We start from the raw sequence: 18,351 nt of genomic DNA on the forward strand, positions 1-18,351 counted from the left end.
CAAAAGACCTCGTAACATACATCCAGAAGCTCATTATGAATTGGTTCACACTGACAATCCCAACAGAGAATGTGAAGACAGCATGGACAGAAGACAAGAAACTTGCTAAGCAAAGGCAGAATGGAGATCAAAGAGAGTGATGAAGAGACAAAACAAGTTAAAGAATGTTTTCAAGTATAAGAATTGAGCAGAGTGGTGGGAACTCAGAATTTCTAATGGGGTGGTTGTGGAGGAGTTTGCTATTTGAGATGAAGAGTACAGCCCTCTAGCCTTTTGCAGAGCTACCAATAACATATTTAGGTTACCTTACTGCCATGTCAGAAACATGTATAATACATAATACTAAAGCAGTGACAATCACCCATTTAACATAAACATAAGCTAAGCTTGTTTTTAGCTGAGAAGTATAATTTCAGACTAGAAAAAGATATATTCCAATGTCTGCATACATTTCATAGTTGTTACATAAATCAAGTGCAAAATGCTGTGTTGCCTATTTTGCTGTATACCTGACTGTCCCAGCTGTGTCAAAAGACCCATAGAGAACTAAAGCAGTGCTTCTGAACATTTCATCTTTTCTTTCTGTTCCTAATTACTCAAGCATTTGAAGTCACTCATTCTTTTGGAAACTACTTCTGAACACTGGAATTTTCCTTACCATCAGCTCTAGGAATGCTCAAGAAGGCATGCTAACATAGGTTTCCCATTTGTAAAATTTTCTTATTTTTGCTTTTCTACAAAAATAATCTTGATGTCTTCATAAATTCTGTGAGCACTGTTAACTGCAAAACTAGCTGAGCAGGGAATATTATTAACCAGGTCTCTTAGTGAAACATCACTCCCAGTTCTGCTGAAAGGGATAAAAACCTAAGGGGGTGGGTCATCTGACTGTGACTGAGAACCTGATAGCAAACCCTTGCCCCTGCTCTGATGAAATGCTAGATTCACAGAATAATAGAACTGTTTAGGCTGGAAAAAACTAAGATCATCAAGTCCAAACATTAACCCAGCACTTACAAGTCCTCCACTAAACAAAGTACCCAAGTGCCACATCTACACATCTTTTAAATACCTCCAGGGATGGCAACGCCACCATTTCCCTGGAGCAGCAGGGCAGCCTGTTCCAATGCTGGATCCAGTCACCAAGATAATCTTCTTAGTGAAGAATTTTCCCTAATACCAAAACTAAACTTCTCTTGGTGTAACTTGAGGACATTTCCTTTTGTACTATCACTTGTTATCTGACAAGGAAGAAGGGCCTGACCCCCACCTGTAGAGAGTGATAAGGTCTCCCCTGAGCCTCCTTTTCTCCAGGCTAAACACCCCAGCAGCTCCCTCAGCTGCTCCTTGTAAGATTTGTGCTTCAGACTCTTCACCAGTTTTGTTGCCCTACTTTGGACATGTAACAATACCTGCTGTTTTATTTAACTTTCACCCAGTTAAAATTATACTTAAAAAAGGGGTAGTTATATGAAAAAAGATCTTCCCTGCTTCCCTGGCAAGTAGAAATGTCAACAACACTGACAGAATAATGAAGTGTCTCAGGGCTACAATGATGGGGGAAGGGAATGTAAACATAAAAGATTGACATTGAAGATGATGGTGTGTCCAACCAATGATTAACATCTGAAGGAAATCACAATAACTTGTGGGCATGCTGAGGACTTTCCTCCACATATGTAGTTCAAGAATTAATATTCCAAATACTTGTGAGAACATCACAAGTTATTCTCATTGAAATAACATTTTAACAATAATGGTAATTCATTTAAACTACAAAAGAATTGTTAGAAACAGCTTTAGGGATTTCAGTAAATTGCAACTAAACTCTGGCATTAATAGTGATCATGGGCTACTGAGCATTTTCTGCTCCCTCACACTGTTGAACTGTTACAGTTGTCAAGCACTCAGAGGGACAGGCAGCTTGCAGAGAAAAGAAGATGAAGATTAACAGCAGCAGGTAGGACAGAATCACCCACGCATCATTGCCATGCCTCTCCTACTGGAAAGCATAAGCTTGACAATGAATTATGAAATAATCTGACAAGTGAGTTTTATGCTGGGCAAATTTTAGGATGCTCAAGATGCCGTGATGATAATTGTATCTTATGTAAATAGGATAATTTCTGGAACTCTGGACTTTTTATAAGCATAAAAAAATTTACAAAAATAATAATTTAAAGACTGAAAAGTGCTCTAGTGCATATTCTTTGAATGAATGTAGCATCTTTAAAGCGTTTATTAGAACTAAATTAACATGAAAGGAGAAAATTTTTAGAATACACCCAGCTTCCTCTATTTCTCAAATCACTTATAAAGCAATCACCAATTAACCAATTGAAAGTGGTTAATTTCTGTTAAACAGAAATGCATGGTTAGAATCAGTGGTACAAACTACATTGGTGTAGATTATCACCTACTCTTCTCTACTACACCATACCATCATGACTACATGGACACTGATTTATCTATAGAAAATGAAAGAACTCTCATTTTAAACACTCATTTTAAGAAATGATGTCTCAATAAGTTGAAATTAGAGTGACTCAGTAGAGTTTGCTATTACAGGACCTGGATTTTAATCAATATAAAATATTTTATCTGAACTTTCATTATTTTTGAAACACTTATTTGTAGAAAAAGTTCACAGCAGGATAACAAATGGAGACATTAAAGAACCAGCAGATGGTATTGGCGAGAAAAGGAGAGTCATGAATAATTAAATACCCTGAAGAAAACATAAAAGAAAAGACTTTTACTGAAATGAGACAGACTTAGCTTAAGGTATTCCTTAGAGGAATAAGGTAACCCTCTAAGAAGACAATTTTCTATTGAGGTTCAGCTTAGAATTTCTCACCAGCCCAGGAAAAACTGAATTTTCTTTCAGTCTATATTTAGAATTCATATTGTTCAGTGAATCTCCATCTCTGGTGTGAGCAGAAAAGACAAGTAAAATAAGAAGACATGGTGTTGAAGACTACCTATAAAATCAGTCACAAAATCAATGATTTTCTTCGGCACTGTTCCACAGTGATGGAAACCACTTTTGACCTGTGGTCAGGTGGTGTGACCTCCAACAGCTACACTGGTAAATTAACAGTGAAATTTTTTCTGTGAAAAAAAAGTTGCAGCCCAACTACTGCAATGTGTCCCATGTATGTCCTTCCACACAGAAACCAAAATGCAAGCAACCCAAAACCTTAAGAAATCACACATATGTGAAACCAAGGTTTCACCAAAGAAAGTGTGACGATTGGATAATGATACAAAGTAATAGGAAGAGAGGTTTTATAAGAATAATGAATAGAAATATAATAATTATTATGCTACACAGATTACCTAAGAACACATAGTAAATGTAATATATAGTTATTAAATAACTATGTTTTTACATTTACTATCTGTTACACTACTTTCTGTCAGAAGTTCTTTTTTTTTTAAGAAGAGACACAATCTACAAGATAGTTAATAATGGTGAGGCAATGATATATACTGTTACTTATATTATTGAATTAATGTTTTGTCATTTGAAGAACTTTAGGAGACAGACATACTTTGCATGTGTACAGTGTTTTTAGACTGTAAGAACTCCTTGTGTTTAAAAAAGAAATAGAGCACTTGAATAATTTTCAGCATCTATGGAACTGGTTTAATTAAAAGGACCTATGAGAAAACAAGCTAAAATAGGTAAAACCACACTATAAAATATATTCTTAGAGTTTCTCAATACAGTAGAAGGGAATTTGAATAATAGAATATAGGGTTAAGTCCTGATTTACAGGTATAATAAGACTGCAGTGCATAATTGAAAATGTTTCATAAACCATTCAATAAGGAATGGAGACAATAAAATATGAATAAAATTAGATATAAACCAGGCTTGTTCACTTTAATAAGTATTTCATCTCTTAAGGCATGAAGCAAAAGAGGGTTAATGACACTGTCTGTTACTGGTGTTTCATTTCTGTACACGGTATAATTCTTTTTGTTTCTAAACTGTTAGAAGTAAAATATTTCAGGCCAATTTGAGTAAAAAATTTATGCTTTATATAAAAAGCACATGTATGTGTCTGGCACTTTTTTTTTGTTATTGTAGGGAAAAATCCATAATCAGATTAATCAATAGCAGTAGAAAATCTTATTTTTCAGCTACCAAACAAAACCCCAAATTTTCTCATAATAGTACTCTGATCTAATAAGGTAATCCTATGCATTTTTTTGTACTTTCAAAGAATACAGACTGAGACAAAAAATATTTTAATTTTAATTTAAACAGCCAAACTAGTGTTATTTTATAATTTCCATTAAATAACATGTTAGATCATATTGACTTATCTTCCAGCTTCAGAAAAGATGCTATCTTTCTACATGCTATAGGTGATTATTCTATGCAGAGGACATCCAGAGAAATACCGGTAAGAATTTCTATTAAGGTACTTTTGTATCTGTTTTCAAAGTCCCATAGAAAGGTGTTCCAGAGAGAACCTGTCTGTCTTCCCGTCAGCAACGCCACACAATCAACGCTCCTACACTTTCTACTCTGCCTTGTGTATTGATAAATTGAGTTGCCAGCTTCGTTCTTAACATGAAAATATTTCTACTGTAATATGTCAGAAAAAGTTAATTATCATATCAGCAAAAATGTACATTCAACAGCAAATGCCTAAGAATGCTGCTAGAAGGATTGAGTAGAAACTTGATTAAATATTGGGGTAAGGTTTAGTTTCTAATATTTTGGCAGAGATCTGAAGTGCATGTGTCCCAAAGAATGTAATTCCACTATGATCTCTCTCTAATACATGTTACTGTCAAGGTCTACTACTACAGCTTGGGAAAGTGATTTCCCACTACTACAGAGTGGGAAATCAGGATGTGAAATCAGTTTTGTGTTTTGTTTGTTTATGTGATGAGCAAGAACTGTGGTTCTTTCTATTTCTGGTGCTGCCAGAAAATAAAGAAACACATAGGTGGGGGTCTAGAGTAAATAAAATACTGCCAGTTAGGCAAAACTGAAAATGTAAAGGGGACCTGGAGAGCTGGTGTGCACTCAGGATCGGACAGAATTGCCACTTTCATTCCTTTCTGCTGATATTCAGTTTGAAGCAGGACAAATCAGACAGTACCTTTTTTGCTGTTACCCCAAGGAGATATAAGGTCGGATTAAAAAAATCCAGAAGCTTCAATCTGTAACTGAGCATCTTCATATAAAAGCAGGAGGAAGTGCTACTTGGAACAAAGTGGTTGTCATGAGTAGTTCCACTATGTGTGGTTATGCATGAGTGCGTCCTGAGGGGTCAGGTGAGCCTCATTAATGTAGCCAAGCAAGGGCTGGCTTAAGTGTGAACATTAGATCAATGTAAAAGATGTATTATCTATATATGAGAGAAGACATTTAATTTTCTCACTGTGAAACTGTATCAGTTGTCCTCCAAATATTATTATTTTATTAGAATCCTTGCTAAACCAACAGAAAAAATACGGAGCAATTTTTTTCCCACTAAATATTAATGCTGTTTTGCACTATTAACACCATAAATTTCAGTTTGCTTAAGTGCCTCTTTATAGGCAATGCCTTCCCAATGAGTGCTGCTGGAAATCTCATCACTAGCAAATCATTAAGACTGTGTTGAAAACAACAGCTTTGCATCAAAAATACTCATCTTTCCCTACCAAAGGAGTGTCCCTATAGAAGACAGTGTGAGTATTGCAGCTAGCTCTGGGATATGCTGTATAATATGGTAGCTTAATGCCTGGCAAGAACATAAATATGACATGATGGGGTAATAACTTATTAATGAAAATACTAGAGGTCAGGGTAAGGCCTGTCTCTGCATTTTTCCTATCTCCTTCCCCATTAATATTTGGACTCTATCTTGCCCTGGTTTGCTGTAACATCTCCTGCATTCCCTGTATATTTTCATAGCCTAAACATTTTGATCTCTAGCTTCATCCTCATTTTGAAAACACGCTGTTGGCATTTACTAATTTTAACTGCAAGGAATTGCAAGGATTAGAACACTGTAACTCCCATTTGTTGATATTCGTTCTCCTGGAAAACCTCTTACCAATTTTTCTTTTACATAGCACAAGAAACATTGGAATGGATGATCTTTAAGCTTCTTGCTCTGCAAAAAAATTGCCTATGACAGAGATCAGTCTGACTTAGGAGATGACTTGCAGTTGAGTCATCTTCCTTTTCTCTCACAGTTCTTTGACAAGACTATCTTAGGCTACTAGGCTGTCTTGGAATTTTTGCTAGTCTGCACTGCTTATATCAGATCCACATAGATATTGGTGCACTGCAGTTTTAACACAGAGAGCTGGTGTTCAGTGGACTTTGGAGTGAAATGGATAAAGCATTTTTTTATTAAATACAAAAATAATACAAATGTAGGAGTTACTGATAATTTAAGCACATATAGAAAGTCTTCAGACTTTTCTTCGGCTGACATGATTTGCCAAACCTGGAAAATGAAGTGCAATTCCTATGCATTTCTCAAAATCAATTAATAATGGGAGAAAAAATAGGTCTCACCTATACCTCCCATAAGATTTTCCAAACCATCACCTCTAAGAACTTTGTGCACAGAGGTGGATGGGTCAACTTTGCTTCTTTGTAGGCATCCATTTCATCTCTCCTCCCTTGAATTTCTGAACTCTATGGCACTCTACTGGTGCTACAGATGGGAAGAAAGAGCAGGAAGAAAGGCCCCCTCTCAGGTCTTTTGGCATATATATATTCTTAGATTCTCTTCAAAATGCAAACTAGATGACAAAGAAGAGATATTTGCTGAGCACATAAAGTGTTATTAGTTTATTAAGGATAAGAAAACAGGAAAAGTTACACAGATCACAGAACAAAATATGGATATTAGAAGTCATCCTTGGTGTTCAACCTCTGAGATCTATTTTGCATGTTCACTACCAGCCTGACTCCCACCTGATCTGGGACTACTCCATCTCTTTTCTCACACCCTTCCACAAACACCATAACGTCTCCTCTGCTACCCTCTAGACAAATTCTGCCTTTGCCCAGACAATTTTACATGCAATTTATTTATTCTGAAAACAACTCTGTCCATCATTTGAGAATTTCAGAAGGTGCTGTATCATATATTCTTGTTCCCAGACAGAAGAGTATTTCTGATTGAAGCAGAACGTGATAAATTTCAGGATTGAATCTTGCTCTCCCTCAGCTGACATTTTCTTCAAGGGTCACAAGGCTGCATGTAGACTAAACAACAGACTGCCTGTGGTAGGTGTGGCAGCCTTCATCTCATCCTTATTCAGATTAAATCCAAGGCACAAGGCAAAACCAGTTGTCTGTTGTAACCTTGCCTTTTGCCTTGCTAAGAGATAAGGGTACGTGCAGGCTACTCAGGCTTGGAAGGCTGCATGTGTTCCCTGCTTTAAAAGACATTTAAACTGAATGACCTTACCCTGTTACATACTAAATCTCCAGTAATTGTAACTGTTTGCCATATATCTAGCTAATATACTCATTTCCTTCAGGACTGTAGCATGGTAGATATGTCCTGCTACTTAGAATCACCTTTACTCATGAAAAGGCTGGATGTTTTGTCTTCTTATTCATAGAAATTAAGTTCTAGATTTATATGTAAGTTTAAACACACATGTTATCTAGGAAAGGTCTATGTACTTACTCTTGTGTTGTTTCTTTCAGCTTTTAGTTCTGAAATCTCTTCCTCTTTTTCAAGCAGCTGTTCCCTGCATGCATTTAATTCTTTAGTCAGTGCAGCAAATTCCTGTAGAATAAAATTATATAGGAAGTTACTCAAGATGTAAACACTAGGATAATCAAATCCATGTGCATTCTAGAGTTTGAGGGTTTAAATAATATTTAGACATCATCAACACAATCTAAAATATCATATGTAAGCTTCAGCATCTACTAAAATCATTTCAAGTCTAGACATAGCTAATAAAAGGTAACTACTGATTTAAGTTTAGAAACAAAAGAAGATTCAAAATGATGGCAACATCTCCCATACCTAAGCTATCAGAAGCTATCACACCAGAAGGAGAACAGAACTGGCCAATTTCATACCAACAGAGACACCGCACTTCACACATAAGGAGGTTCAATTCCACATACCCACTTAGGATCATTCCTGCCACTCCGTAAGGCAGCCTTTCCAACATGGCATGTGAGAAGAAAGTTAAGGTATTCACTAATCAAAATCTACCTAATATTAGATTAACATAAGTACTATATGAGTTGTGAAAAAAATACTCTTGATATTGAAGTTAACCATTAAAATGTATTCAGCCGTTAGAGTGAAAGGCTGTGAAGACTCAGAACAATATTTTTTGGTTGGAATGAATTTTCTATGAATTCACAACATAAAATGAAACTGAATTTTAAGCTGCTCCTGATGTTAAGTTTTATGCATGCAACTAATAGGTATTCTGAAAAACATCTTTTACTTGTCAAAACTACTATTAAAATGTCTTGAATTGCTGTAACTCTTCAACAATACACAGAAATTTTTCTCTATACAAAGGGCAATTGCAGAGTTGTTATTAATTTTAATAGGGAAAAGGTTTTACTCCATATTGTTTATTTTGACAGACATAAGATATACTAAGCTGTAGTGGTAAATTTTATCCTTAATAGCAAAAAGATGCTACATATATCACAGATATAGTACGGTAAAGGATGAAAAGCCTTTAAGATTTGTGATCATGTTTTGAGGAAAAAAAAAGTCTTGAACAGCATTGCTGTTTAACAAAGATGCATACATATTTTTAAATACTAAGTTAATTTTTATTTTACCAGAACAGTCAGTGCATAAGAGCCCACCAGCCCACAAGCAAGCAGTTAAACTGCACTCCAAGAGAAAGCAGTTAAAAAAAAAAACCAAACATGTCCAGGTGGTTTATCTTCTCAGCCAGTAGGATGAAGCTGAAACTCAATCTACTTATTTAAGACAAAAGCTAGTGATGATCTCAAAAGGGCTTAGTTTGCTGCTTCTCCTCAAGCTCCAGAAAGCAGCTTTTATCTGAAATAAATAGGTGTTCAACAGAACTTTCATGGGTATTCCTAGTCCCATTCTGTTACAGTCAAGATTTTAAATAGTTAACAGGATATGGTAATATATGTTAAAAATTATTCAAATAAATTTCAAGTTCTATTTTGAAAACATGTAACTAAGAGTGCTTTTTTTTCCCCCTATTTTTCAGCAGCCAGAACTGGAAGCACAGTAGACCTCCATGCAAATTGCATGATAAGAAGGAGAATGTTATTCTGATAACCTCAATGGATTTTGGATTAGACACTGGCTATTGATTACATGAAGTATATAATGATGTTTTGTGTCCTACCTTCTAAACAATATTTGCTTTTTACATCCTAGTGGTCAGGTACATTTAAGGTTACACAGTACACTTTGATGTTAAAACCCTTAGCTTAGCTTTGAAAATGAGATCTATATTGTAACACTCTTCCCTTCCTTTTCAAAAGTATCATTAAAACTTCAGCCTGTAGGTCTTAAACTAGGATTCAGAAACTACCAGTCCAGCAGTGTTACTCTGTTCAGATTTAAAAAAAAAAATCTCCTGTACCTAAGGTTATAAGTAATGTTACATACTGAACAAAAAATCAGAGTTAATAAAAAGCTAATGATTTCAACTCACATTGAATCAGAATTCTGAAGCACAAAACCACACACACACATATTTCTCTACAGCCCTACAGGGTGGAGCCCTTGTTGCTAATTTACACAGATTAGTGTCCATTATACTTTCAGAGTCTCACAGAATAAACTTTCAGTGTCATCTATAGAGTATGTTGTTGTGTTTATGTTTTCTCATTTCTTGGTATTCTTTCAGGTGGAATTAAAATAGACACTTTGGCATATGCTTGGGCATCCGGATGGGTGACAGGTGGTGGAAAGGATAACAAATGTCATCTGTAACTTACAGTTTGAGTTCTGAACTACAGTCAGGCAAACCAGTCTGGTAACATGCATTTGCTGCTTTCTTTGTGAGTAAAAAAAGACATGTTTGTCAAATTGCACATCTTTGTTGTGCCAAGATGAGCCTGTTTCCTGTACAATCTCTAATGCTTTGGTCAATATAATCTCAAATAACAAAGGAATGAAATTCCTACGTTTGCTGAGCAGCATGGAGTTTATTCTTAGGGTGATTTTGTCTGGTCATCAAGTTTTCCTTGCTTTTAATCAAATCATAACTCAAAATTCTGCTCCCAGAGAGTCCCATACCTAATATAATGTTGTTTCAGCCTCCAAATACCTTAGGTTCATATTCATAACACCTATTAGCATTTACTTTAGCTGGGCTACCTGTGTCCACTGTTTTAGACTTTGTTACTTGAATGGTCAACCTTGTCCTTTCAAACCTATTAATTATTCAGTTGTTGCTGCTGCTCTCTGAAATTTCTCTGTGCTTTTGACATACCTGCAGTGCAAGCACTTACAACAAGTAGTCACCTCTTTATGTGTCTGGAACTCAAGTGGCCAACTTCATCTGAAATACTGGAGACTGTTCATTCATCAAGAGCTTGGAATTCTGAGTTGAATGATGGCAGAAAGAGGCCTTATTCCTTGTGTTTATATCTTCAGCCTTTTACAGGGAAAGTCTCAAAGTAAATTGAGTTTTCCCCAGAGCTTTACAAGTTATTATTTCTCTCACATCTGTTTTCATAAATTAATAACTAGGATAACACCTCACAACTTTCAAATAGTACTTCCAAAACTATATGTAAAACTTATTTTTAAAATAACCTATTTATCCAAGATATCCCAACAACCAATGCTCCAGGAAACATTTTTCCCCCCACAGGTTCTGTGCTAAGCAAAGCATATTTTTGTTTTAACATAACACCCAGTTATGTAATAAATGACATGTGATGATAATGACCTCTGCTCATGCAATTCCCTCATACATATATACAGGGATCAAGGGAATACTGTCATCTGGAATTACTGTTTGCAGCAGAAATCTTGCATGGTCAGTGACCACGACAGTCAGTCATACTTTGGGAGCCCTGAAGGTAACATCTGTTGCATAACTAATAGGAGTTGACAGACACAACTGCGCTCTTAAAGCTCATATAGAAGCTGTATGGCAGTAAAGCTAATTAAGAACTGAAGTGAATTCAAATTCTATGAAAATTATTCAGTTGATAGCACTGGCTTTATACTATACCATGACATCAAGATGTTTGCAATTTTTTCAAGATAAATAACCTGAGAATGAGCATTGTTTTCTCATCTGAATAAACATAATCTCAGAGCCTGTCTTAACTGCTGCTTGTCTTTTTCTCTTAACACTCGGCCTATGAAATTAAGCCTTGAAAACCAATTCAACAGAAATCTGTAGCTACGAAAAGGACCACTAAGAGTTACCAATAAGCAAAACTCAAGGACTTCCCTGGTGAAGCAGCTGAAATACAGTTTGAGCAGAGGCTGGAGGGTGCCTGAGAGAGTGGGATACCATCAGGACAGGAAGGCTGGCAGGACTGCCAGATGTGCTGGCAGCAGGAATGGGCAGGGGAGGCATCCTACAGCTCTCTTTCCATTAAATTTCTGCCTCTAGGGGCTGGTTCAAGAAACCCTGCTTTCACTGCTTGTTGTTCCCAGGAAAAGCCTGCAAGGTTTATTTTCTATGACCAAATACACATAAACATACATAACTTGTCTCCAAGTTGAGGGTATGCCACAGAAATTATGAGAACTTGTATCTCTGATGCTCAACTGTTCAGAATATGATCCAGTCCAAATTGAGCTGAAATGAAAACACAGGTCTGTCATCATCCCCACAAAAAATACTGAAATAAAATTGAAATTTTGTGGCAGTAATTAAAAAACAAAAATCTAAATTAAAAACACATAAAAGTCAGTTTTGGAGACAGTGAGGAGATTCAGCTTAAAATCTCCTCCTCTTGATTTTTCATCATGAAATCACAGCTCATTTCAGGAATGAACGAGTGACCTAATATCTGCATGGAAAAAGAATGGTAGGGGTTTATAATTTCTATTTTACATTCAACACAAGCTATGTCGACCAATTTGCTTTCCTAAAAATTTAGATGCAATTCATTTAGCAGAAATCACTATCTACTACAATTACCTCATTTAACCTTTTATATTTTAAGTTTTCATCCAATCGTTGAGGGAGGGAGGAAAAAGTTATCTTCTTTCTTTTCTTATTATTCTGTCACTGGATATATTCTTGGAAATTATCCATGCCTTTTAAATGACCAAGGATTTATTTTAGCGATTTTGGCAGAACACAGACTCCATCCTTGCTGACTCTTATTAACTGAGCAAAGTACAAAAAAATCTGAACATAAGTCACTATTTATCTTCTTGCTAAAGAGAAGTCATAATATATGTTCCTTGATTCTAAAATACGTTGAATGAAAGATTTTCCCCACCCCTGATTATTTTAAGGCCAGGCTGGATAGGGGTTTACAGAAACCTGTTGTAGTGAAAGATGTCCTGTCCATGGTAGGGGGGTTGGAACTAAATGATCTTTAAGATCTCTTCCAATTCAGGTCACTCAATGATTCCATGATTCTATGATTTAAACATGTGGGTTTGGAGTCAGTTGTCTAAAATGTTCATTGTTACATTACTGCTCAAAATGAGAGTCCATTTGCACATAAATTTTCGGTTGGATATGTACCCTGAAATACTGTATCATAACAGGACCTGGGTAAAAAAAATGGAAATCTGTTTGGATCTTAGGACTAAAATTTTGATCTCTTCATACAAAAATACAAAACTTTCAAAACTGTAGAGTAGTCTCTGAATTAGTCTCTTAACAATATCAGAGAAGTTTGCATTACGATGTTTGTGTAGAGTGTTTTCTGTACTTCTCCACGAAAAAATGTAAGCAAAACTGATTTAGTCTCTGTTTTTCATATTTTTTAGGCACTGGAGTTTTTTTTTTACCACTCCTTCAAAAAAATTGGCTGCCATATGATGTGGGTTGGCCACATCATGTTGAACTACTTTGGCTTTAATATGAACTGAGTGTTACTGTGACACAGACCTTGCTTACACAGGTAAGGAGTAATTCTTCTTCCCAGACAGTGGCTCTTCCAGTGGTTCTTACAGAGACATTAATTGTGTTTCAAACTGTCAAGGATATACCAGCACTGGTTTGGGTTGCATAAGGGTCTGCTAGACATCTAAAATATGGGAAATAGGCTTAAGTGTCACAACCTGAGAGTTACATTAACTGACAAAGAAAGACAGAGTGACACCTGGGGAGGTATAGAGCGGATGTTAGGAAAAAAACTAAGCAGGGAAGTGGTGGAATCAACGTCGCTGCAAGTGTTCAAAAAACACGTGAATGGGGCACTTAGGGACATGATTTAGTGGTGGACCTGGCAGTGTTGGGTTAACAATTGGATTAAATGATTTTAGTGTCTTTTCCAACCACTTCTTGATTATTCTAAGAAAACAACAAGATTTCTGTTAGGTGAGACAGAGAACCGAGTCTCCTGTTTTCAGCTAGGGTAGAATTAATTTCTTCCCAGTAGCTGTTACAGTGCTGTGTTTGGGATTTGGAATGAGGATGGTGTTGATAACATGCTGATGTTTTAATTTTTGGCTACATTGTGTTAATCCTAAGTTAAGGACCCATATTTTTCCTTTTCTCATGCTCTGCCAGTGAAGAGGTATACCAAAGAAACTAGGGAGGAGCACAGCTGGGACAGGTGACCTGAACTGACCAAAGAGACACCACAGAATGTCAAGGCCCAGTATATAAACTGAGGGGAGCTGCTGAAAGGGTGTCTGATCCTGATCTGGGTTCAGGAAGGGGAGTCTGGCATTGGTCAGTGGGAGGTGAACACCTGCATCATGCATCACTTGTTTTCTTCACATTCTTATTCTTACTCTCATTCTTATTCTTACTCCTTTTCTTATTCTCATTCACCATTAGTATCCTATTTTATTTTATTTTCACTTATTAAATTGTTCTTGTTCAACAAACATTTTTTACTTCAATTCTCCCCATTCCACCAGGCTGGAGGGATGACACAGGGGAGGTTGAGTGAGTGGCTCTGTGGTATTTCACCTCCAGCTGGGCTGAAAACCATGACATTAAGTAACACTGTGGACTTGAGACCCCATTTTTAATGGTTTTTTGTTTTCAGAAATGTGGGCAGTGACTGAAGTTTTGAAATGTGTAGCCATTTACCCACACAGAAGCACACAGTCAATGCTCTTGGAAGAAAGTGAAACATTTCAGAGGCTCAGAGCCCATGTAAACATCTATAAGAATTAATAATTCCAATACATTCACTGAACATAAAATTGGACAAATGCCGAACTGTTACATTAGCTTTTCATCAAGAAGAATTCCTTCCTTAAATAGTCAGTTGAATCTACATCAGATTCTGAACTAAGTCTTGCAAATATTTACTTATTCAGCCATCCTCTTCTGGGTAGAAGAAATCATCTCAAGCTAGTAGTCTCTCTGTGCATGGCCTGCTACTGTGAATAAGTAATTTACTATGATGACTGTGTTCCCAGAGTGTTTTTTTGAGTAAACAGAAAAACACTCAGATTTTCAGTACCTGAAAAAAAAACCACAAAAAAAGCCCCAAAAACTTGTTTCTAGAAAAGAACCCAATATAATAATAGAGAACTGAGGATTATGCCAAATAAATTTGTTTCTAATTAAGATAATTTAAACTTATTAATATGGATACAAACATTTTAGTGTAGCTTTGTGACCTACGTAACCTGATTTTTATAGAAATGTCACCTAAATCCATAAGCTGCATCATGTTATTTCATGATTATTTAGAACAAGAGTATGCAAAATTATATTCAAATTCACAGTATGCAAATTATATTCACTCAGAAAGAAGCTTTAAAATGCATCTGTTTACATGCTAGTTGATGTGACAGCCATTCTAGATAATAGGAAATTCAAAGGTAATGGGAAGAACATACCACTGTCAGGACTTCTGATGTAATCTGCCTGATTTTTGCTAGTACATCACATAAAGATTAATTCCACCAGATTTTTGAAGTCAAAGAGAACCTCCACAACAACATGAGTGTTATGGCAAAGGCTCAGTTTCTGGCAATGATTTTCTCACACAGAATTACTTCAGGAAGAAATATGACACTAGAGACAGAAGATATGGGCACAAATATGCCATGGTAGCTTTCACTTGAATCTGAGACAATAATAATATGAATAAAATTAATATGTTTTTAGCAATATAAACACAAAGAGTGATCCATGTATAACTCTCCTATCAGTACCACACAGTCAAACACAAAACTCTTTCCCATTATTTCCTAAATTTGCCATGTAAAATTGTAAATTTTAAAATTTTAAAATTTACAATTTTACACGACACCAGCTAAACCTATTTTAGAATCAAGGAATATCTATTATTTTGATCTGTTAAAACACTACAGTAACAATAAAACAGAAGAAAAAGGGGGGAAAAAAGGGATTTTTTTCTTTTTTAATCTAGAATTTCCTGTTTTCTATGAGACTCTTCAGATTAAGAGATGTAAGTTGAAAAAAGCTTAAGAAAGTGTCTCAAGCACAAGATAGAAGATGACAAAAATTCACCTTATTTATTTGTAATTCTTTGTATCAGGCTAAAGCCTGATAAAAGCTTGAGGCTTCAAAGGACTTGACAGCCTCCACCCCTCAAAAAAAGTAGACACATTAATAATTATAAGAATATAGCTTTTTAATACTTTTAAATATTTTATTATAACGTAGCCAATCCAATTATACCATTCTCCCATATTTATGAGCAACAATGAACTTAAAGTCTTTTTTCTTTCCCCGTAAGAAAGGCAGATTGAAAGTTTAAAGGTCTCTTGTCTTGCAGATCGTGTAAACTAGATTGGTTTGGTTTGGAACAGATATCACAGTGAATGACACACCCTGCTACTTTCCAATAACACTAATTGTGTCTTTAGTGCTTTGTTCCTAACTGATGGCGACCCTGAGGCACAGAGGGTCTATAAGCAAGTTAAACATCTGCCAGACTAGTACTGAAAAGGGATGGGACAAACCATCACTCATATAACATCTGTAAACATAATAAGCTGAATGTGTAATTCAGGTGTGTGACTATAAAAAACTCATTATCTTATATACAGTGTATGATGAAACTGCAGACTGGCTTACAAGGTGTATTCAGAATGTTTTACTATCCACACTGGACTGGTTTCTATGGAAGTACTAACGTGCAACATGATGGCAGCACACTTTCCAGAAGTGGGATGAAAGTGTCTTAGTTTGTAGGGAGTTTTTATTTAAATCATACTACTGTAGTATGGAAGTGAGTCAGCTATATAATAAAAGGAATTATACCATCAACTTTTTTTCCTTTAATAATTAATGCCTTTGCTTTACAAATAATCATATTCACTTTTTCTAAAAGTAAATAAATGATTTCCAGATATAGCTATGTTGCAGACTACGGCTTATCATCATTTTCAAGTGATGTCTTTTAGCATAAAAGATAATTATACCAATATGCCTTTATTGATTAAATATTATACTGCATAAATACTGATGACAATTTAGTCCTCCAAAGTTGGAAAATTTTCATCTATCAAAAAATAAAAAGAGCAAAATATGGTCTAAAATGACAGACTATGACTAATTTAAAAAATAACTTTATGGAAAGTGGGATTGATTTTATTCCAATTGATCAGTTATTTATTTTTCCAGATATTTAATTATTTAAAATGTGAAATGGTCACAGAGCAGTAGCGTAAGCACACAATAAATTGCTGCATTGAAATACAAGACTACAACCTCCCACTGCCAGCACAGTCTGATTTTATGCTTACCATCCTACTTTTTTATCTTTTTTTCCCCCCAAATTTAAAATAAACACAAAGTTATAAAAAGAACAAGCCTGGACAATATGCAAATTATTGAAGTGCTTTACAGACTGTACAGTGGCTTCAGCACATCAATGCACACATACAACCCTCATTATAAGGCAGATTGAGGTCAGTACATGGCCCTAAGAAATAACCTAAAATAAATCCTGACAGAGAGGATACATGAAGGGTGACTATAAGAAGCAACACAGACCTACCAGTAAACAGAATATGTCTTCTATTATGATATTGGATAAGGAATGTGCAGCTTTTTTTGGTGTCAATTTCAGATTCCTAGTCTAGTTGTTTTTTAGCATCCCTGACTCACTTTCCAAACTTCACTTTCCTAGCTTCAATTTGCTTCTCCCCAAAGCAACTTGTGTTTTCTTCCAGGCCAACTTGACAAACTACAGCATGACCTTTTCTTCTCTCCCATTTTCTGTAACTGTCCTGACACATGTCTCATTCTCTGCTTTCTCAGCATTGTCTCTGGGTAAATTTTATCCATGATCACACATTCAGTTATTATTAATAGGTCAGCAAGCCCCCGTTCTGACTCAGAACCCGACCTTCCCTACACAGTAAAATCATACTTTTTACCCTTTCAGAATTTATACCAAATAATTAATGTTAAATAATTTAATACTTTAAATTTATTTAATTTTCCTTCCAGAAGTTTGCTGTTTTCCAGTTTCCATTTTTTTTCATGATTTTAGTAAGTGTAAAACTACAGAAAAAGAGGATGAAGAAAGTGCAAACATGCTTAATTCTATTATTTTTAATAACTTTCAAACTTCAGAGTGTTAATCATACTAGATTCTAACAAAAAAAAGTTTAAAAGTTGGAGTGGTTTTTTGGTTTTTTTTCAGAGAAAGATTTTTAAGAATCCACTAAATGACTTTATCCACCAACTGATCTTTTCATATAAACTATATTTGATCTTTTCCTGGCAAGAATAATTGCTAATGGATCCTTGACAATGCAAATATTAGATATTCTATATCCAAGCTGGTCGCCCAAGAGCAGCAAAAATGAATAAATGCACTTTTAGGATGTGATTCATCTGTCATTTATATCTTTTATATCCATTTATATCTTTTGGGTTGAAAGGAATTGCACCTTTGAATTCCTTTTATTATTCCCTCTGTAGGGTTTCTATAAAGACAATTGGAAAAAATACCTCTTCTGCATTCTAGATGGCTTATTCTGCTCTGACCTGTCCCAGCAGAACTAAAGCTTCACTGTGAGAAGTAAATAAAACTCCCAAATAAAACTGGTGATCAGGGATCACTTCATAATTGTAACCCTGGGGACAATAATCTTGTCATCCCTCTTGCCCCTCCAAAAAAAAAAAAAAAAAAAAAAAAGAAAAAACATAAATTGCTAGTAATTATCCCATTCTTCTAGGTGCTAGTGCTCACCTGGAGCCTTATGGGGGTTTGGTTCTTCGGGAAGACAACAAGACAAATGTCCCAAGACA

General features: G+C 35.6%; 1 protein-coding gene across 1 annotated transcript in view; it reads right to left on the reverse strand.

The window, feature by feature from the left end:
* The window catches only part of PPFIA2 (PTPRF interacting protein alpha 2), a 288,359-nt gene that overhangs the window by 107,742 nt on the left and 162,266 nt on the right, over nucleotides 1-18,351 (reverse strand). Inside the window, exon 4 of the mRNA XM_054514951.1 lies at nucleotides 7,665-7,766. Coding sequence (XP_054370926.1) covers nucleotides 7,665-7,766 — 102 coding nt within the window. The remainder of the gene's footprint in view (nucleotides 1-7,664; nucleotides 7,767-18,351) is intronic.

The sequence above is a fragment of the Molothrus ater genome, chromosome 5, assembly GCF_012460135.2.
Source record: "Molothrus ater isolate BHLD 08-10-18 breed brown headed cowbird chromosome 5, BPBGC_Mater_1.1, whole genome shotgun sequence".
Lineage (NCBI taxonomy): Eukaryota > Metazoa > Chordata > Aves > Passeriformes > Icteridae > Molothrus > Molothrus ater.